The sequence below is a fragment of the Sprattus sprattus genome (genome assembly GCF_963457725.1).
Source record: "Sprattus sprattus genome assembly, chromosome: 17".
NCBI lineage: Eukaryota > Metazoa > Chordata > Actinopteri > Clupeiformes > Clupeidae > Sprattus > Sprattus sprattus.
In genome coordinates, this window is record NC_137915.1 from 26,432,900 (window position 1) to 26,455,973 (window position 23,074).

Genomic DNA, 23,074 nt, shown 5'->3' on the forward strand with positions numbered 1-23,074 from the left:
ACTTGGAGCTCGTTTCTAGTCCTCATGAGCCCTTTATTGCTCAAACCACCTGCAATTACCTCACAGCTTGACAAAGTTACTAGACATCAGATACACCTGATGAAGTATATCAATAGAAGACCATTTGGATGGCATGTTTATTCACTTGTTAGTCATTTTGGATTAAAGAGGCTACCAAGAGCTCTGCAGGTTGTGTAAAGGCTAAATGCAGGTGTGTGTGTGTGTGTGTGTGTGTGTGTATGAAACCTGAGTGACTGAACAGTGTGCCTTTCTTTAGCTTGTGTAGGCTGGATATTTTTGTGGTAGATGATAGTGGGTGTGCAGTATGAGTATGTAAGTGGCATTAGTAGTCAGTCAAACATGACTGTCCAGATAGAACACCAAAGAGATGAATCTATAGGTGCAAAGGACCCTGTGGCTGACACCTGCGCTCATCTGGGGAGCAAACCAAATGTACACCAACTGTAACTGCATGTAATTACAAAAACGTATTATCAGAGAAATCTTCAATATGGAAGTATTTTTATGCAATGTGTCAGTCACTAAAGAGGTACAAGGGGAAAGTAACAATGCACACATCATTTCTTGTTTTGGGGTCATTTCTAAAGTATGTTTGTGAAAGAACTATGTTGCTTAGTGTTCTTCTCGCAATTTGATGCTTTTATCTTTGGGCTTTGTTTTACCTCCGTACAAGATAACACCAAAATGACTGTGGTTCTATCAAAGGGATGAAAATGATAACTTCCCTTTCCCAGTCCTTTGTTCTCAATGGGCTCTTGCTGTGAAACTCCTCTGATTATAGGGATGTGGAGAGGCAGTCATTCTTAGAGCTGTATAATGGAATATATTTGGTTAATACATACCAAGAGTCATGGGAGGCCAAATGTGTGCATCTTGCATCACTAAATTATCATAATATAAGTTTATGAGTGATGGGTGATATTTTTGCCTGACCTCAATCCTATTATATTTTCTTCAGAATGTGGACACCTCCCACCACAGTGAGTTCTGTGTGCGTCATTTAACGTCAGTAGTAACTTTCCCCCGACTAGAGGGAATCACTCCCGCGCTACGCTGCTTTTTAAGATGAGACTGCGCTCACACAAGACAGCAAGGTCGTGTGTAAACGGGCTCTGATGTAGGATAGAGCCGACTGCTGCGCAAAGCTCCCGAGACTGACGCAATTTAAACAGTGACTGCGCTGTGCTGAGCTTCTCTCTCGCTTTCAAACTCTCTCTCTCTGTCTTTCAAATACACGCACCCCTTGACAATCACACTTGCGTCCGGTTTGTTGAGCTTGGGGATCTTCATTTGGTCTGCAAGACGAAGCCCACATCGGAGCGCAACAGAAGTTAAGGGCACCGTCAGATCGGGCAATTCAGAGGAAGTAAGTATCCAAGTTGGGCCTCATGATGCAGAATTTTAGCACATGTACTAAATGATAAATGTATATGATATGTTGTGTGCGGGAAAAGTCTTTACATTGTTTTGACAAGTATATCCTAAGACAAGGCGTAAAATGCAACACGTAATCTGTTTGTATTTATTTGCTGTTGTGTTTTAACGTTTTGAAAACGAGCTTTCATATCTGATATCTATACTAAAGTATTTATCATCCGTTCAGCTCAATGGCGGTACCGGTGAACTTCTGTTGTCTGGCTATCCTAAGCGCATACCTCGCGCTTACGGCTCAAGCGGACTGTGGCACCGACTGTGCATACTGCGCAGTGCAGGAGAGCTTCCGAAAATCCGACATCAACCCAACTGTAAGTACAGTTATTATCTGACCTCTGTCTCACAACTTAACTTGTTTTGTAAGAAGGGAAATTATTCCTTTATTCCAGCGCGTCGTGAGTGATCGATGGAGAACATGGTGCGTAAAACAATGCCGTCTTTTCGCAAAAGTCTCTCTTTAGCCACAATGGAGATGTAAGAAAAATGTACATATACAAAAGCAGCGCTTTGATTTCATAAGTTGCAACCCTATTTATTTGAAAAAATCTTCATAATCCATTTATCTGTCTTTTTGTAAACATATGCTATCCACACGGATTTAGGATCACGCAATTTCCTAAAACGCCATTTAGTATTTGTAATCATATAATAGCAGTGAATCCATTTCGTTTTAAATTAAACCATTAAAATAGTTTATTTTTTTTGCGTCTTAGATCTGTCTACCATTTAAAAATGCAATCACAAAATGTGATTCGACCAGTACATTCAAGTAGGCCTACATTCAAGTGTCCTTTTCATGGGGTTTGGGATTGTTTTAATTTAGGGTGGTCCTGAATAAGAGTAGCCCATAGACACAAACATCAGAATGACCATGATATCACATTGGACTAAATTCATTTAAATATGAAACAAGTCTGGTGACATTTACATAAATCAAATGTGACTTGGAGTCAGGCAACATGAATCATTTTGCTGATGCTTTGATCTGTGCATAAGCTCAAATTTGATATTTTAATGTAGTGGCTCCCAATTGTGTGTTTGTGTGTGTGTGTGAGAGAGAGAGAGAGAGTGAGAAAGAGAGAGAGAGAGAGATAAGAAAGGGAGTGTCTCTTCAGTTCTACTTTGTGCCAGCAGGCTGCAGTAATACACAACATAAAAGTGCCGAGAGAAGGCAATGCATTAGGTAGAACACATGTTCACACACACACACACACACGCACACACACACACACACATGCTCGATTGGTCATATGTCAAAACACCCTGGTGTCCACTGTTTTTTGTTCCCTGCTCTGTGCACTAAATTATGGTAATTATATACATTCGAGGTCCCTGGGTTCCTGAATGGTTTAAAACACTAGAATGAATGTGGGTTTACTTTTCTGTGTGTTTATGTGTGTGTGTGTGTGTGTGTGTGTGTGTGTGTGTGTGTGTGTGTGTGTGTGTGTGTGTGTGTGTGTGTGTGTGTGTGTGGGTGTGTGCACAAATGAGAGCCAGGGCCTTAAAAGCCTTTGATGTGCACAGTGATGTGTGTGTATGGTCAGATCACAACCACAGCCTGAAAAACAGCGAGGCACATCAAATGTAATGACTCTCATTTTCATTTACCCGTTGTGTGCTTTCACCAGATGTGCATGTGGCAGTGCGCGGCCGACTTCTCCGGCGGCAGCTCATGGGGTCCGTGTCGAGACCTCCTGCAGAGCTCCAGCACAGCTGCCACGGCTGCCGCTGCCGAGAGCGAGGACCTTCCCACCGAGCCGGAGCAGCAGCAGGACTCCCAGCTGCACCAGCTGGCTAAGAAATACGGCGGTTTTATGAAGCGTTACGGCGGTTTCATGAAGCGCTACGGCGGGTTTATGAAGCGTTACGGCGGGTTCATGAAGAAGAGCGACGAGACGTACGGCCTGGAGCCTGACGACATCGACCACGGCCGAGAGATCCTGACCTTTCGCACGGAGAGGGGAGACGGAGAGAAGGGGGTCGACACTCTCAGCGTGCTGAGGGAGCTGCTCAGTGCCAAGGGCGGGGAGGAGGCCGGCGGCGAGGGCATAGCCAAACGCTACGGGGGCTTCATGCGGCGGGCTGGGCTTTATGACTCACTGAATGGGGCACGACCCCTGCAGAAGCGTTATGGCGGCTTCATGCGACGGGTGGGTTGGCCCGAGTGGCTGGAGGAGAGCAAGCGATACGGGGGCTTCATGAGGCGCTCCCCAGGGGAGGAGGAGGGGGTGGAGGAAGAGGAGGGGGAAGAAGAGCAAGAGCCACAGATGGAGAAGAGGTATGGAGGATTCATGGGATACTGAGCTGCCTACAGACTGATCGATCGATTGAGACGTCTTTTGTTTCGCCCCTGTTCTTCTTGTGTCAACTCTGGTCTGGTCCTGTTCTGCTTGGTCCTGATGCAGCTCCTGTTGAATCTTCTTCTTCTTCTTCTTTGGTCCATGCTCCCCTTCCTGACTCCCTTTTGCGAAGACTCAAGACATGCACATGTGTACGGGTGTACACTCTGATTGCGAAACACAGACACGTGCATGTATGTACACAGACACATATGCAAAAACACACACACACACACACACACACAAACACACACACAGTTCTCATCTCTCAGTGCTTTGCCCAGTCGTCTATCTATTAATCTGTCCCTTTTTTTCTTTCTCTTCACAGAAACACTCTCCTTAACTGCTGCATGTTGTATTGCATTGAAACACATACTCCACACAATCCACATTTAATGAAGCTACCAGTTAAAACAAAGCATTACTGTTACCCTGACAACAGTTGCGTACTGCAGAATGCTCCACAATCTCAAATGTTCGAACCAAAACTGTCACACTTTTACACATAATCCCTTATGAGTGCTCCTGCTTCTGCTACTGCACAGACCTCTGTTGAATGTTAGTGGAACTGAGTTTGTTCTAATTTGTGGTTAAAGTTCCACATACCTCTTTTGTATGCATTTGTCTTTTTTTTATTGATGTGTCTCCTGTCTATATCACATAGCTGTACAGATGAAATAAAGTGGTCTGACTGCACACTCTGGCGTGACTCGTGAATTAACATGTCAATTTTGACGGTGACAGGACTCTCCATCACCGCAGTCTCCCTGCATTCATCACAGGTTTCTGGGTGGGTGCTCTCGGCTCTATTTGGGAGTAATGGGGTGGAGAACAACATCTCTGATATACTCTCCCTCCTCCTCTGCTTCTCCGCCGCCCCCATCTCTTTCATCTCTCTACCCAACTCATAAAAGAGCAGTAATGGCCGTTGAGTCGGAGAGGGGCTGTAGTTAAACTCGGCGTCGTGAGGCATAATCGCTTGATCAACGTACTCCACGCTTTAAAAGGGTCGCAAATGGAATGCAGGATATTGGTGCCATCATTATGGAGACCCGATACAATGCTTGGGCTGCTGTGTGAGGAGCAATAATCAATATGCCCTTTCACTTTATTATTCACTCTCGCCACCCCACTCCTTTTCTATTCCATTCGTCACTTGCCCACATGGTATTTATGAGACATCATGACATCATGGTTACACATCATGCTTGATCTTTTTAAAACCTCTTTCTATTTATGAGCTAGCGTCATCAGAGTCAGGTCAGAATACAATCAAGGTGGAACACAATAAACCTTCATTTAAAGACACAGTGACTGTAGGAGATTTAGTTTTACAAATACATCACAACAGCTAAATTAACCAACTTTTCTTCAGTTCATTCTGAACACAATACATTTTCATTACATACACACACAAACAAATGCAGTGTGTAAACATTTAGTTAAAATGATCGGTCTATCTCTGTCGTGTCATATCTGGCAATCCTTATGAATAAGGTGAATTTGCAGTGTACCCGACCTACACTGTGTTGTGTTGTAACGTGTGAAGGTTAAAGTGCAATGTGCTAAGCTCTTTTCAAACTTTATCTGGTTATTAATTGTTTTCAGATTGCACAGCAAGAATAAAATTCCAAAAGCAGATATGATGAAACGTTGCTCATCACCATCAAGGCCACAAGTCATCCTCAGTCTTTCACAAAAGTGTTCCCCTTTGACTAATATTTGAGGGACTCCAGGGAATTTATAGCCTCTGTCTTCATATCCATCTGCAGCTTCTGTAGTGAATGTATGTGTTCATAGTAACTTTAAGACATCTCTACAATCAATCATGTCTAAAAGATGGTAGTTGGGAGCAGTTAACTCAATGGATATGCGCAGAGCAGTATAAAATAAACTTCAACTTCACTGATAAGGAAAACAAGTGTTATGCTACAGGAAGGTACCCTGGATACCAGCCCAAACCCCGCCCACAAAATTTTTGTTCTGGGAGATTTGGTCTGGCTTTGAGCTAGTTGGGAGACAATATCAGTTTTCAGCTAAACGATCTGACCAATGAAATTGTCAACGCGGGCTTTATACGATGAGGGACAGATGATCAACCAACGCTTGAGTTGAATTAACCGGTAGATTTGAAATAGAACAAAGATGGCGGCGTCTCGGCCTGTTAGTGGGAAATATTTTATGTGAATTAAGCTATCTACACAACTTTTTAAATGTCTACATTGACTCGGTTAGTTTTAGTTAAGACAAACAATACTCTGCAACATTCGTGTTGCAGAGTATTGTTTGTTTTAACTAAAGCTCTCTAGACCATTATTGTAAGGTTATTGCTAAAGCTTAGACCAAAAATCACTTAAAACACATAGTAGCTAGCTAGCCTCACTGCTAATAAGATTAACGGGAACAAGCATATCTCACAGATATTGACGGCGCATTCATTTTGAAAGAGGAACAGAGAAACGCGATTAAGGCATTTGTCGATTGAAAAGATGTTTTTGCCGTCCTTCCTATCCTACGGGATCAGGTAAAAGTTTAATGTATCAGATGGTCATACTACATTGCTCTTATTGGTTCTAGGTATCCAATTCAGCGAAGAGGCATTTTCTTTCCTGGTTCGTTGAAACACGCCCCATAATCACAGCCCAATGGGTCAGCATCAGACTCATATTCTGACTAGAATTATGAGTATGACATCGTCAGGCTAACAGGAAGGGTCAACTTTATTCCAATTCTTATCAAAATGTAAACAAAACTGCAAGTGAATCCAGTCAGCACTAAGGTTTTCCATTATAACAGTGGTATGACAATATAATGTGTTGTCATGGGTTTTCTATATGGTTGCTATAACCAGAGTACAACCATACATGTAAGCTTTAGTATATCATTTCAATGTGTATTTTTCACAGAATCAATAATTGTTCTTTGAATAAGCACATAAAAACCACTGACAAAAGCAGCATTCTTTAACCAATTACACTTGTCTGTTAGCAGGAGTAGCCTAGCCAGTATACCTCTATATGTCAGTTTACCTTTTACAACAAAGATAGATATTCAAGTAGGTTTTTTATTCCGTTTGTTGTTGAGTAATAATGATGAGTCAAAGTGCTTAACAGCAAAGAAATAACGAGCACAAAGAAATTACATGCAGAGTGATCCACACACAAAAAGAATATAATAATTATCAAATAAATATAAAACATAAAAACTAGAATAAAGTGCATAAAATAAAATGAACATTAAAACAGGGAAAGAGTGCATAACGATTAAGAATTATTTTTTTAATAGGCTACATCAATTGCATAACATAAGATAGAAAATAAAACTCTAAAACTCAGCTGTAGGCCTACTCATGTGTCAGATAGACGCTGGCTTTTAGAAGTCCTAACTGCCATTTCAGACCGAACAATATGGCAGGTGCATGTTTCTATCGCTCATTTGTAAGAAATAAACAGATAGGCTGGGCCTACGAAGCAATCAGCATGGATATAATCTGTTTACAACAAGAGAAGGTCTGTTGAAATCTGAACGATAAATAAATGTGCTGATTAAGAAATAAATTGTGTGGCTTGTGTGTGAGATGGAGAAATAGATTTACCCATAATGCATTGCATCGAGGCAGAGTTCAGTAGTGGCACGAGGTCAAGAATACAACGTTAGTGACTACAATGTAAACATGAAGAGCACTAATGGACAAAGAAGACCAAATGCTATCACTAATTGATGAGTTCTGATCGAGGGCTAAGAGGAAACCTCAACGGCTCTTGTACATCCCAAACATAATTTCTTCCCGCTGAAGATTGAAGAATGGTCTGAAGAATGGTCTGTCCACTGGCAGCGTAATAAGAGCTTCTGGGAACTAAGTAGTTAAAATGAGACCACGCCTTTCACATCCTGTCCCGTTACAAATCGTAAGGTTCTTTGAACTTTGAGTCGATTTAAACACGGAGCGCAGTGAAAGCAGAGGTCCAAAGGTTGTGAACTTCATCGCGGATATAAAAGATATAGGTCTTGTTCTTCAATGTCATAATCTCGAGTCGATTAATTGATACGTGAGAGGTAAGTAGTTTCTGTAACAGATGACCAAACCCGTACGCTTCTTACGCTGTCAAGATTTTATTGTGGTGATGGGGAGAGTAATGTTGTGATGAGGCCTTATTGTTCAGACAGCCAATTATACGGACATCACGTCATTACTTTTTTGCTTTCGCTAAACGGAACGCTTTAACTGTCGATCATAACTTTTGAGTTTGTCCAAGGTAAAGTACTTTTAGGTGTGTGTGTGTGTGTGTGTGAGAGAGAGAGACGGAGAGAAAGAGAGTACTTTGGTCTACCAAGAATAGCATGAAAACTCGCTCTGTACCATAAATCATAATATGCTTAATAGTCAATATTGACACACCTTTGTACAGAGATGCACACTACTGATACCTTGTGGTTGTGGTTATGGCAGTGTTTTAGAATCATATCTTTGCTAACCAACAGCAAACTGTTCATGATGCATTTTGTAGTTATTTTCATCTACTTATAAAGACAAAATGCTTGTCACACACACAGTCAGTAACCCAAGCTTATGTTTCACTGGCAGGACTCCATCCATTGTCCAGCATGAATTTCCTGTTGGAGACACTGCAGGTGCTCGTTATGACCCTGTATTATAACCTGGAGAACGTGGTCCGGATGGTTATTCCTGTCCGGCGTAAAAGTGTCACTGGGGAGATAGTTCTGATTACCGGTGCGGGGAGTGGCATTGGTCGGCTCCTGGCACTGGACTTTGCTAGGCTTGGTGCCAGACTTGTGTTATGGGATATCAACGCGGAGGGGACCAAGGAGACGGCTCGACTCCTCATGGAGCAGCACAGCAACAGGGCCAACACTTACGTCTGTGACTGCAGTGATCGTGCAGAGGTCTACCGGGTAGCCGACCAGGTGAGACAACCTCAGCAGCGCACACAAACACACACACACACCCACACACACACACACACACACACACACCCTCAAAACATGTTTTCTCACAAAACTGTGAGATGATGACCTCAGTCTTTGTCAGGAATTGACTACCTACTTGATGTTATCACTCAAACAAGGGACAAAGAGGAGTGACTAGCCGGAAGACAGCTGGGATTTTCTCTCCTTTTATCTGTCCTTCTTCCTTTGCATAACCACCAATATCGTGTTGCTCAGGGGGGCCACTCCCACCCTGCCAATGCTGTTTGCTGTGTACTCAGCCATCTTGTGTTCAGTGTACACAGTAGAAGTCTGACAGATAGTAAATGCTCCCGAAGCGATGAGGGTCTGGAGGTAGTGGGCGGGTAGGAGAGTCAATCAAATTGCAATTATAACAACCACCCCAGTAAAAAAGAGAATAGATTTCAGTGTGCTGTCCTTGAGACATATTTTTTAAAGAGCACATAGTTGTTCTTCTCTGAGAACACAAGACAGGTACAAGGGAGTTGAAATGCTCTGAATGGTTTTGTCTTCACAATAGACAGGTAATGAGACAAAGAGAATGTGGAGCTTAGTGGCAGCTGAATGTAGACAATGAAGTGAAGGAGGTAGCATGCATTAAGTCCGTTCAGAGACATAAGTGTGTACAAGGACTAGTTAAACAAAACAACAGCACACTGAGACTGCTGAATGCCGTTGAGCAGTTAAAGTAGAAACATACAGTATAGGCTACACAAAAGTTAAAATTGTAGAAACGAAGAATGAACAAAATCTATGGATGAAATTCAGATAAATCTACATTTAAAACAAAGAACAAAGGAACATTATCTCGAATAAGATTAAATTGAATGAATAGAGGTCAGTAGATACCCTAAACTGCTCCAAAACCAGAATTGTGGGATAGTTTGATGCTGGTTTCATGCCAGCTGTAATTACTTGATAAATAAATGTACCAGCTCCACGATAATTAACTAAAGCCTATATTTCAGCTGACATTTTGCTTGTGTTTATTCAGTGACTGTAACCTCAACTAGTTAACTATGTACGTAATTATTTATTTAGCATAAGTACGTAACCTCTGATAAATGTTTTTGATTTAGAAAATGGTCACGTTTGTTGACTTCCACTCACGTCCTGATTAAACCAATAAGCTTCAACCATCACTGCAATTGGAAACCGCACAAAGGTGCCCGCCCCCCTAAAACATCCTGCAAGTTTCTGCAGTGGAAGAGCGCCTAATGACCCTGACTGAACTTTAGGGTCACGAGGTCATTTGAGAGTGGACATGGCAAACCTATTTAATATGAAGCATGTGTGATATGTGTGCAAATTTCAGTGTGATGTGTTTGCATTCATCAGGTCAAAAGAGAAGTAGGTGATGTGACCATTCTGATCAACAATGCGGGTATTGTAACGGGAAAGAAGTTTCTGGAATCTCCAGATGCCCTTATAGAGAAGACAGTCCAGGTTAACAGCATGGCACACTTCTGGGTAAGTGTGTATCCTGTAGCAATGTTTGTTTTATTTTATGGTGTGGCAATAAACAGTAGTCTTTTTTTACTGTTTCTTAAACAACATCAAAACAGGCAAGCTTTTATTCAATTGCATAATTCAACTATGTAGTTACGCAGTAATTAATTTAGCTTTTCGTCTTTAGTGAGTCATTTACTTAAGAATAAACCTGTGATGATTATTTTGTGTGTCTGTTTAACATAGACCTACAAGGCGTTTCTCCCGGCAATGATTGCGGGTAACCATGGTCACCTTGTTAGCATTGCTAGCTCTGCTGGACTGATTGGAGTTAATGCACTAGCAGGTACCGTATACTTTCATTCACACTCACGTAGGCAAATGGCTGCATAAAAACACATGCTCAGTCCTTCACCCTTGTCTTGTTTGCAGACTACTGTGCCAGTAAGTTTGCTGCAGTGGGCTTTGCGGAGTCCATGGCTCTGGAGCTACTGGCCACAGGAGTGGATGGGGTGAAGACCACCATTGTCTGTCCGTTCTTCATCAACACGGGCATGTTTGATGGAGCCAATACAAAGTAATTCACATTGGATATTTTCTGTGTGTGTGTGTGTGTGTGTGTGTGTGCAAGCTCTTTTTCATTACATTTTTTCCTTCAATTTAGAAAGCCTAACAAAAGGATGTTTGTATTGTGGCAAATCAGTAGAGAACTGTGGGTGCAGAAAAATGTGAGGCATGATGTAGTTTCAAAGAGCCGCACCAGCAACTCCTGTTTCCTGATTTCCTCATGTGTCTTGTGAGGAAGTGGTAGAAGTGGTATGCAAAACAGATAGTGTAGATACGTGCTCAGAGGAAGGAGAAGCAGAGTCATACGTCAGTTAATCACTGAAGCCATGTTAAAATGAGATTTGAGAAAATGTAGGTACATTGCTAAAATGTGTGGTTTAAGCAATAAAACCATGTATCGCACCATGAGAAAGCATTGCAGTATTATGCTGTAAAGTTGAAAAGTATAAGTAAGAGTGTCGTTTTAAAGCTGTATATAGTAAGGATATAGATTATCCATATTCATATGAATAAACATGAAAAGAGGAGCTATTAAGAGCAAACATTGACCAAAAAGCTGACTGAAGTTTAGGTCATGTAGATTAAAAAAAAATAGTTCTTAAATGTTAGACTCCTGTTTGTCCCTTGATTGAGTCACCAACTCTGGGCCTTAAACATGCCTGTTGATTTGCAGTGTTTAGACAGGTGACTGTAGATTTGCTCTCCGTGTCATATCATTGATAATATGGAGGAACAGGAGTCAGGTCTGGAAGCAGCCCAGGTTGCCCAGTCACCTCCGAGGGTCAGAAGAGGCTCAGGTCTGACACCTGAGAACACCTTCAGACAGGGAGGAGAGGGAGAGTGAGCGAAGGAGCGAGTGATTGTGACTGACAGGCGGGCAGGGTCAGGAATCCTCCTGCCCTAAGACATGGCTCCCATGTCACCTTTCATCTCAGTGTGAGTGTGTGAGTGAGGTGTGTGTGTGTGTGTGTGTTTGTAATTTATTCAGCCTTTATTTAGACTACCCTATTTACACAAACATTTCTTTCTAAATAAAGATATGACGCAAGCACACACGTAAGAAACAAGATAGTATTCAAAACACAGTATATATGGGGAAAATAAGGGCACTTGTAAAATAAGGACAAGTATGAGTTACTAGCTCTTCAACTTAAAACATCAATTTGGGTCAGAGATATGCTTCATTACAGAAGTTATGTATAGTTTATAAACATATACTGAAACTAACCATTGTAAGCAACACCACAGAGCCTGTTTTCTACTGTTTGTTTGACCACATTTGTATGAAAATAAAATTATTCGGGCTTCAAACCTTACAGACATACACAAAAATGTGTAGCAGGAAAAGATAACTGAACTCTTCTAATGTTTATGAAGCAGGTGTTATTGATATAATCAAAAAGCAACTATCTCTATTGTTTACAAGGCACTCCTCTGAACACAAATTGACTCGCAATGATCTCTCTGAAAGGAATACATGGGCTTTGATTTTAGTTTTGAAGTAAAATTTTGAGAGGTGTGACTGTCTATCTATGTCGCTGTCTCTCCGTGTGTATATGTGCCTGTCTGTCTCTGTCTCTCTGTGTGTATGTGTGTCTTTCTGTCTCTGTCTCTCTGTGTGTATGTGTGTCTGTCTGTCTGTCTCTGTCTCTCCGTGTGTATGTGTGCCTGTCTGTCTCTGTCTCTCTGTGTGTATGTGTGTCTTTCTGTCTCTGTCTCTCTGTGTGTATGTGTGTCTGTCTATCTATGCCTCTGTCTCTCCGTGTGTATGTGTGCCTGTCTGTCTCTGTCTCTCTGTGTGTATGTGTGTCTTTCTGTCTCTGTCTCTCCGTGTGTATGTGTGCCTGTCTGTCTCTCTGTGTGTATGTGTGTGTGTCTCTGTCTCTCTGTGTGTATGTGTGCCTGTCTGTGTGTGTGTGTGTGTGTGTGTATGTGTGTCTGTCGGTCTCTGTCTCTCTGTGTGTATGTGTGTCTGTCTGTCTCTGTCTCTCTGTGTGTCTGTCTGTCTCTGTCTGTCTGTCTCTGTCTCTCTGTGTGTGAGTGTGTATGTGTGTCTGTCTGTCTCTGTCTCTGTGTGTGTGTGTATGTGTGTGTGTGTCTGTCTCTGTCTCTCCGTGTGTATCTGTGTCTGTCTGTCTCTATCTCTCTGTGTGTATGTGTGTCTTGGTTCTTTCCTTTTGTTAACCCTTTGTCCGTCAGCGTTTTCTCTCTGTATAAACAAAGTTTCTGATTACTGGATTGTTACTGATGGGTTGATGGTGTGTGTTTGGAGGCGTGTGAGTGTCTCATCAGTACTTTGTTGTGTTGCAGGTGGCCCATTCTGATGCCCATTCTTCAACCAGATTATGTGTGCAGAAAGATTGTAGACGCCATTCAGAGGGATCAGGTGTATCTGTACATGCCAAGAATTCTTTACACGGTCATTGCAATGAAGAAGTGAGTGACCTCTCAACTCTCCCCCTGGGGCTCCATGGTGTCACCTAAAACAAACAAATATACATGCAGCCATTATGGTAGTTCTGAACATCTATCTTGTACTTATTAGTGACTTTTTCTCAGATGTGCTACTGCAGTGACTGCCTCTAGGCACTCAAACATCCATTGTTTATTACCCCTAGATGTGGATTAAAAACAGGAATGACTTTAAAAACAAAACTGATAGGGTTAGTGTTAGCATGTAAAGCTGTATGTGTGTATTTGTGTGTTATTCTCATCGAGTGTTATTTGTTCTATAGTTCCATAACTCTCTATGTGTGTTCTTTTACCTCTTTTAGCATGTTGCCCACAAAGCTGGGCGTGTTGCTTGGACAGTATCTGGGAGCATTTGACTTCATGTCAGAATTCAAAGGTCGTGCTAAGAAGATTGAGTGACCCTGAAGAAAAAGCACTTATTAACTGAACTGAAGTCAACTCACATGCATTGCAAAGAGCGATTAACTGACTAGATGGTCAAAACATTTTTATGAAGGTAATGCCCATTCAGAAAGCTGCTCGATATTTACAAAGACAGAAAAATCTGAGTGGAATATAATGAAGGAAAAAAATGTATCTGTGCCCTATTCACGTATTTCAGGGTTTGTACTATAACTGACTAGATGGTCAGACATTTTTTATGAAGGTAATGCCCATTCAGAAAGCTGCTCGATATTTACAAAGACAGAAAAATCTGAATGGAATATAATGAAGGAAAAAAATGTATGCCATATTCACATATTTCAGGGTTTGTACCATCAACCCATTAATAACAATACATTAATCAGAAACTTTATACAGATGCCGTCCACAAATGCATGGTAAAATGCATTATATGTCATGTAGGATTTTCTCTTTTAAGTGATTTTTAAAAAATCTTTTTTTTTTCATTCTTTTTACCTGTAGTAATGTGACTAATTGCTTTGTGAAGTGTGAAGTACATCATCTTTGCTGACCACTTAGGTCTCATAAAATATCTTCATCTAACCATCAAATCATTCTTTCATCAAAGTGTTTAACTCACACATCCACACACTGTGAGTGAGATAGATATCTGCCTTGGGTGAAACAGACCGTGAAATTGTTTTGTCCAGTCTGTGCCCTTGTAGAGTCCTAATGTAAGGAGTGGTCGGGATATTTGCGATCATTGCCTACCTGTGAGTCGGCAATCCTTCCTTTTTAATCGTGCAGAGAATGTATACTTAAAGAGAACATTCAGAGTTCAATGGCTACAACAACATAAATTCTTCCAACAGTGCTCATTCCATTTCCAATTTAAAATCAGGCCTTTATGGCAGGAGGTTCTAAATCCTCATATGGCATTTTATATAACTGCATACACAATTATACCTCTTCACGACTTGGTGAACGTGTGTACGATAGGGGGTATGAGTTTGAGTGGTAAATGTATGATCAGGAGAAATAGGGTAAGGTGTGAATTATGTGTAATCATTGCTCTCTGTCCTTTGCTTTGACAGTTAATGCATATTTTAAATGACGTGGTGGACCAAGGATTATCCTTGCCTGAAGAAAGGTGTTTTGTTGGAATGACTGCAGCACCATCTAGTGGCCAAACTGCAGCAGTTGGACAATACTGTTGCATAGCATTCATACCATCCAGATTGCCCACCATGCTCTCTGTTGTGTAATTAGCCTCATGGGTTGAGACATATGGCCATTTTGCTCTCTGTCCTTTGCTTTGACAGTTAATGCATATTTTAAATGACGTGGTGGACCAAGGATTATCCTTGCCTGAAGAAAGGTGTTTTGTTGGAATGACTGCAGCACCATCTAGTGGCCAAACTGCAGCAGTTGGACAATACTGTTGCATAGCATTCATACCATCCAGATTGCCCACCATGCTCTCTGTTGTGTAATTAGCCTCATGGGTTGAGACATATGGCCATTTTCTAAATCTTAAGCTATGGAGAGCGCAACGGCTCTAAATAAAATAATGTATCTTTTTTGCACATTACTACATACTGGACATGGCCCATCATGGCACAACATGCTGCAAGTTACTACACTATGGTCAGACACCACCCCTACCAATATCAATACAAGGACCATGTGACATGAATCATGTCAACCTTAATTACCTTATTGGACTAAAGAGTTCTCAACTCTTCACAGACCAAGTTTGATATACTAGTCGAGTGTGGCATGTTGGACCTGCGTCTCCATCCTAGGGCTCTGGTTTTGGACATTTATATATAATTTCAGATTTATAAACTTCTTATAGCTTTTCTATGCAACAACTGTGACATCTTTGTTTAAATGCTTATAAATAAAAAACATAGGTTCAAACATACAACAACAAAAATAAACGTAACAGGTTGATGTGTTTCATTGAGTTTATTTAGGGTCTTCTGCAAGCACACCAATATGGTGATAATATTGGCACCAACAAGACCGCATTGGTCTTACCAGTTCCTCCAGGGGGACCTATACTGGGTTGAAATGTAGTGAAAAGCATTTTATACACAAAACTTCACAGCAGTGGTATTCTATGTTTAGGTCACAACACCCAAGTACCCTTGATTTCCAGACAAGGTGTAAATGAATACAGAAGCATTTGAAACAACAACAAAAATACCATTACAAACACACTCTCACACACTCAGGCCGCTTATCAGCCACATTTTAACCAAATGGCACTGTCAATAAGCACCTTTAATAACGATCAAAACACCCTTGACAAGGCATGGCTCAAATCAACTACCCATGATGCAGATGTGCCTCCTCTCAGCGAGTGACACACATGCCTCTCCTACATTCAGATAAAAGCACAAAGCATTGTGTGAAATGCGGTCCAAAGTATCCCCACTGTAATGTGTAAAAGGTGGTCCACACACAACCAATACAGTGTCTGAACTCTGCTCTCAGCGCACCGTGTCCGTCACAGAAACCTCGTCTTTCAGGAGCGTTCGTTAGAGCTTGGTTTGTTGATGCAGCAGCACTGCTCTTCCTGCAGGCCTCAGTAGGGCTTTCCACCAATGGCAGCCAGGATGTCTTCACGTTCCGACACGGTTGGCATGTCTGGCTTTACACCATCCCGCCGTCGCTGGATCATGACATTGTGCTGTTGGTGAAAGAGAAGCAAGACTGAATACATTGAAATTCACATCCACTGTGGCTTGTATGCATACATACATCCATAAATACCAAGGTTATCACAATAATTAATAAATACTCATAATCATGATAATGTTATTATTTTTATCGATTGACAAAGTTGTCCAAAATTGGTGACCAAATTGGTTGCCAATGAATTTAATAGTCGATAAGTTGGGGACGCCGTGTTCCTGCTGACTTGTAATGCTCTGGCGTGTTAAGCTACGTTACTTTCGTGGAGGGCACAATAGCGATGGGAACACCTACCTTTATGAACTCAAAATGGGGAGGCATTTCACTCTTAACTCTGCCAAGTAGGTTGTGAACAAAAACATTTGTAAAGCTGACCTTGCCTGCCATTGGAGCACATCAGCTACGCACATGTTATGAGCTGTGATGTTTACTAGTTTGAAAAACATTTTCTCTTGATCAAGGAATTGTTAATGACATTGAACATAAAGTGTAGCAAATACAAACGTATTATGTATAACGATCCCTGTTGACATTTTTTAAATGTGCCCTAACTTTACAATGTTAAACCAGTTTTAAATTTGGTAGGAATGTTGTCAGTAGGTTATAGAATTAAACGGAAATGGTCATTTTACTTTAACTCATACCAATAAATAGTAAAACCAGAGAAACTGATAATTTTGAAGTGGTCTCTTAATTTTTGCTGCGGCTGTACATGCATGCATACACACACACACACACACACACAAACAATCACACACACACAAAAAAACAATGTAATTTGCCGTTATTTTTGTGCCCCATTCCTGAGCGCGGAGTAGACTTTGTCGTCAGGAGCCTCAGTAGCAGGTGGAAGATGAGATTCTGCACCCAGTGGCGATCCCATATCCCCACAATCTGAGCCCTAACTCCATCCTCCAACACTTGCCCCCACAAAGCCAGGGTATCACAGACTACCTCCAGAATGTGGGAGTAGAGAGAATGTAATGGCCTGCCATGAGTCCAGACCTCAACCCAATTGAACACTTGTGGGATCAGCTAGAGTGACCAACACAACCACGCTAGATGACCTGCAACGACTCCTGGTTGAGGAATGCGATGCCATCCCACAGCAACGTGTGACCAGGTTGGTGACCAGCATGAGGAGAAGGTGCCAGGCTGTTGTGGGAGCGTATGGATCTTCCGCCAGCTACTGAGGCTCCTGACGGTCTATTAAATGAATATAGTGTAAAATTGCCAATATGTCATGTTTGTTCCTTGTTACTGATTGAGAGTTCAATCATCCAATCCACCAAACAACTCAAAACAAGAGTCAATACTACCAGGAGAATACACTGTTTAGCAAAGGCAGATAATTGTCGAATTTTACTTGGGCGCTACCCTCATAATCAGCTGTGCTGCTCATCCCACAAATGCATGCTCCTTACAAGTTGGACATCATTGTAAAGGTAAATAAACAGGCTTTCCAACGATATAAAATAACTTGTCTACAATACACAGCCAATTATGTGGTGCATGTAGTATATCTAAAACAACCTACCATTTGGTTGGTAACTTTAAGGTTTAATTTAGTGAATGGGGCCAAAACACATGCAGAACATGTAGGATTGACCGTATAAAAATCCCAGCAGACATAAAAGATATTTAAAAAATGGGAGGGAAGGGCAAGTCGTGGGGACATGAGGTGGTGTAGAATGGAGGATCATGTCTGAGCACTACAGTGGATGGACACGTGTGCAGTAACCTGCCTATCTAATTTCCACAATGCCAATGATTCGACTGATGCATCAAGATTAGTGAGGAACAATTTGGTCTGGGACAGAGAAGTAGTACGTCAGCCTATTGTTGTAAGTGAACTACATGGGGGACGTTGATAGGTTGGACCAAACACTAAGTACGTATAGTGTACTCCGAAAAACACAGAAGTGGTGGGAAACACTTTTCCTCCACCTTGTGGACAGTGCTGTCATCAAGTTTATTTTTTCAAAACTGGAAGCGCAATGCAGAGTCTAGTGTTGAGCCTAGGTTAGGTAGCTACAGCCAAATAGACTTCGGAGGAAGGACTGTCCCAACAGCTGGCAGGCACCTCGGTCAATACAGTTTTTCGGTCTCGGCTTTCAGCTGCACCGACTACTCCTCTTTCGTCCTTCCATCAAGCACATATTCTAGCAGGAGCTATAGAGAAATAGTTGGCTTTACTATATAAAAAAAAAAAAATTGTAAAGAGAATAAAACTATAGTCAATTGTATGGTCCCTTGGAGTAAAGGTAGGCAAGGTCGTTTTACTGGTTAACTAAATTGTTCTCAGATTTGACATTCTGCTGAATGGGATGGGTTTTGTGATGAATCAAAGGGCTCCCATGTTCAACCTTCATGTTCCCCAGACAATTTATAGAAAAAACATAAAACCTCTGATTTATTTCCATCTATGACACATAAACATGTCTCAGCTTTGACAGTTTAAATAGGAGACAGACCAATCTCTGCCTTTTTCATCTCGCTGCTTCTCATATGAAGTAACACTGTAATGTTACGTTACCTCTGGAACATTTCTGCCAATCAACATTTGAATGACTATATCTGAATAACTACAGATGACGGATAATACAGATAAGCCAGAAAAATTCAAACTTGAGTCTACATGATTGTACAACTCCAAAAGTGACATCTAACACAAGAGACACAGTTCTTCAGAGCAATGACATTTCTCAACATGTTACCCTATTATTGGCTACCAAACACAACAACAACAAAACCGGACCCGCTCCCCCACCCTCTTTAATTCCCCTCCCTGCCATAACCTATAGGCTGTGGTCTTATCACCACTCCCCTGTATTCTCCAACCTGACTGAATGGTATACATGTCAACACCTTCTTACTGCCAGGTAGGCCATTCTCTGAGCAACACGCTTAGGGGTTGTCTCCACACTGAAATAAACTCTAAAAAGAATTAAATTAGATTCTAACAATTAGCACACACCCCATGCAGCCCATGTCCCCATTCATTTCCACTCAGACTAATGTTTTGTGATTGACCTCCATTGATTTTTGTGGCAGCAGCAAAAACGCACACACCAGAGGCCAATACGGCGTCTACATCTTTATGTACATGTTCCCTACCCTCCTCTGTGTGTGTCTGTGTGTGTGTGTGGGTGTGGGTGTGGGTGTGGGTGCGTGCGTGCGTGCGTGTGCGTGCGTGTGCGTGTGTGTGTATGTGGGTGCGTGCGCAAGCATGTGTTTATTCCTCTCCATAGGCTTGTTCTACAATGTTATCTACTTTTTAATGTTCAGAACACATTGATTGTTGAGTGATTTTATAAAGTTGATAGTATTCCCAGCTTTTAATTTAACATTTTATTTGTACATAGTTTACATATTATACTGATTATTTGTATAAATTACCCTTTCTTCATTATAATTCTGCAGGAATCTGTTAAATACATGTCTATAATATAGATTATTTACTTCATGTGAACTACGTTAATGTTATGTTTTTTAAATCTGTCACTCTTACTGACGGCAGCATTTGGTTGCTTACAAATACATTGTTTATTCATATAGCCCAAATAAATGTAAACCGTTGTGTCTGTCTTCATCATCAGTTTTTAGGCATACTGAGTTTGAGTGTTCATATTGTGATACACTGTAATTATTATCTTCAAAGCTTAAATGTAATGACAACCACTTCACACGTCCTAGCCTTGATTGAAAAGTTCATGTTGTAAGCAACAGGTACAATGAAATATCTATCTATCCACATTACAGGAGTCAACACTGAAAACAATGAAAATGATTTCTATTCATCCATTTTTGTGAGTAATTGTTCATTTACAAGTTCTAAAGCATAAAGTTCTTACACCTTTACTAGATATTTGTCCTTCTATATTTTGTAAACACAACGACTTTTATACATTTAAAGTGGTTCATTTTTAGGGGAAGATGACTTTTGGAATGTCTTTATGTAAAATCCAGCCTTTTAACCATATCATATTTTTTTTTTTGTAATGTGTGTACAAATTTGACATTTTTGTTCTGGAGCCATTAGTCATTAAACAACCTATGGGCTTAACACTGCAGATCCCCACAATAGTTTGTTACCTAATAAGAGGAATACCAGTTGGCTATTTTCATACCTTTTGAGCGGTAGATGTTTAAAATTAAAACACAACATAAGAAAACTCAAGATCTCTCACAATGATGACATTCCAAGAGGTCACGTTTATCCTTTTATCTCCACTGCAAGACAAGTACAAATCGGTGGTAAAGGTAGCTGGCCATGTTTTCATGTTGTTCTACCTGTTGGAGTCTTTTAACTCAGCACAAAGTGAACTTTTGCCTGATTTTAAGTGTCTTTTACCGTACATACTTTACTAGTATATGCAACTAGGAGATATATTTAATGTGACATCACACAATCATCTTTAATGCATGCTTAAGTTCTGCCCTCCACTAGTTAATGCAAGTCTTTTTGATGTTCAGTATGAAACCCAGGAAATATCTACAATCATTTGTATAACCTATGCTTTGCTTTTCATTGCAGACCCACATCAAATATGCTTTGTTGGTTACCTTAATGGTTTCACAATGACAGTAGCAACACAATAACCTCCTCCCTAGTATCATAAGCCCATAATGTGGACCGATAGGGGAAACATTTGCTTTCTCACATTAGTTTCAATTTGCCCATTTCACCTGGGCTGGCTCCAGTATAAATTCAGGCACAATAGCGATTGATTGAAAATATGGAACTACAGATGTTAACCGTTAATCACAATTTAACAAGGTCAGGGAAAACCAAATAATTTTCCTCATGGAGGCTGGCTGCCTGGCAGGACCCTCACAGGTAGACTACTCACCCAGTACTTTCGGCACTCCTTGTATCTCTGGAAGTAGAACGTGCACATGCCCTTGTCATAGTTGTTCCTGTCCATGCACTTCTGGGAACCATCACTCTCCTGCAGAGATCCACAACACGTGTACATGGAAAACTTAGTGTATAGAGTTTAACAACTTAAGAGAAGATAAATAGTCTTAGGACAGCCTGATTTGAAAACTACCTTTTGTGTTTGCAGAAACACACTTACATCACTTTTTGGCATGAATCATATGCCATGTTTAAGTAGTAATAACTTACTAGGATATGCTAGGATTTACTTTAGGTGTAAACAAATACAACAAAGAATATCAGGTGCATCCGCTTAGAGGTAGGTTTTAACGAGCTACTTTTAAACAGGCCTCCCCTTATTCTTCTTGGTAAAAAGTCAAAATATGAGAAGGTATCTTAAAGTGACAATACACACATCAATAAATCATCAAACAGCATCAAGTAAGCGACATTTCTCTTTAACTGAATATTTTGAAACATTATACACAGTTAGCAAAGAATGTAAGGATGAGCTAAATATGTTATTTGCTATTTCAGCTGACTAAAAAAGAAAATGCATCTAGACTAGTAAAGAAAAGGCCTTCTGTTTTAGTTGTCTGAATTAAGAGTTGTGACTTGTCTTCGTGTTATTGTTTACATATCAATTATGCTCATAGCAATTCTGCTTAGGGCATCATAATAGCCAGCAGCATCCCTTCATACTCTACCCACCTTTGTACCTGCTAAATTAACTCCCCTACCTCGATGCAAGGATTGCCATCATGGTTACGAAGTTTTCGGGCATTGGTGTTCATTGGCATCTTCTGGCAGGCAGCATCGGAGTCGAGACGAATAGAGGTAGCGGTGAGGTAGAAAGGGGATAGACCAACCAGACACGCTCTGTGGGTCATGTGAATATTGCACATGCAGAAGTTATATATGAGTGAACATTACTTGAGGTCAAGAACATCACTGGGAAACCCTAGCACTCTTGATGGTGTCCATCCCTCAACCTAGCTAAAATGTGACTGAAGAGACCACAAGAGTCTGCAACAGGCCAGAAACGTTTAACACAACTATCGCTGGCTAACATTTAAGCTACAAACATGATCAATACATAACAGCAGGGCTACACTGTACCTACCTACGTCTTTTTCACTTATTGTCTCCCATATTTGACCAGCTAAACGAAGTTTACAATACAAGCAAGACTACAATGAGTAAAATTGTTCACCAAAATCAGCTTGTAGTTTAACATATCTGCAGGCAGAGTAGTCGGGAGGATATTATCAGAGCTCTGACCTTCAGCTAGCTAGCTAACACAACGTTAGGTGTAGTTGCTTAACGTTAGCTTGCAAGCTAATATTAGCCATGGAACATTTCAGCTAACTTGCTTAGCAGTCTGAGGGTAACTTTGACGTACTGGGCAGCAAATATTCGAGAGTTAACTAGAACAATATAGACTTAACACATTATCGTACAGTATTTTGTAGCCAATTAGCTAGGGATGTCAAAATGTGCGTTACTTTGTCTTACAAAGCTCTTTAAGTAAACTGTTTTTGTCTAAGGTGTCACGAACTGGAATTTGACCAGACTTAACTGAGTAGTGATTTAATAACAATACACTACTGGCATGTTAATACCAGGATGGTACCCACCTTGCGTTTGCTGTGTCGCAGTCGTTAGCTGCAGGTCGTACTCTCGCATTTCTCTACCCCTCATGCCCGATCGAACGTCATTCTAAACACTGCACAACTGAACTTGGGTACGCCTACCGATGACCGACAGCAGTTAGCTACCAACAGTCGTATGCGTTCTGTAGGAGAACTGCTGCGGCTACACAATCGACTGACATGTCCAATGACCAATAGGAGGG

General features: G+C 41.0%; 3 protein-coding genes across 3 annotated transcripts; 2 read left to right on the plus strand and 1 right to left on the minus strand.

Moving 5' to 3' along the window:
* Window positions 1–1,628: 1,628 nt before the first annotated feature.
* On the plus strand, window positions 1,629–3,758 carry penkb (proenkephalin b; the record flags this gene model as incomplete). Its single annotated transcript, XM_080854804.1, has 2 exons — window positions 1,629–1,766; window positions 3,084–3,758. The coding sequence occupies 2 exons, from the start codon at window positions 1,629–1,631 to the stop codon at window positions 3,756–3,758; spliced, it is 813 nt and encodes a 270-aa protein (XP_080710930.1).
* A 3,944-nt stretch (window positions 3,759–7,702) lies between these two features.
* Window positions 7,703–14,216, plus strand: sdr16c5b (short chain dehydrogenase/reductase family 16C, member 5b). Its single transcript, XM_080855432.1, has 7 exons — window positions 7,703–7,850; window positions 8,380–8,720; window positions 10,101–10,232; window positions 10,458–10,557; window positions 10,644–10,788; window positions 13,089–13,214; window positions 13,553–14,216. The coding sequence occupies exons 2-7, from the start codon at window positions 8,400–8,402 to the stop codon at window positions 13,647–13,649; spliced, it is 921 nt and encodes a 306-aa protein (XP_080711558.1). The 5' UTR covers window positions 7,703–7,850; window positions 8,380–8,399; the 3' UTR covers window positions 13,650–14,216.
* Window positions 14,217–15,590: 1,374 nt separating this feature from the next.
* Window positions 15,591–22,975, minus strand: chchd7 (coiled-coil-helix-coiled-coil-helix domain containing 7). The gene is made up of 4 exons (XM_080854797.1): window positions 22,857–22,975; window positions 21,960–22,098; window positions 21,191–21,289; window positions 15,591–16,332 (listed from the first exon to the last, which is right to left on the minus strand). Exons 2-4 carry the CDS (start codon window positions 22,017–22,019, stop codon window positions 16,228–16,230), a joined length of 264 nt encoding a protein of 87 aa, XP_080710923.1. The 5' UTR covers window positions 22,020–22,098; window positions 22,857–22,975; the 3' UTR covers window positions 15,591–16,227.
* Between the last annotated feature and the right edge of the window lie 99 nt (window positions 22,976–23,074).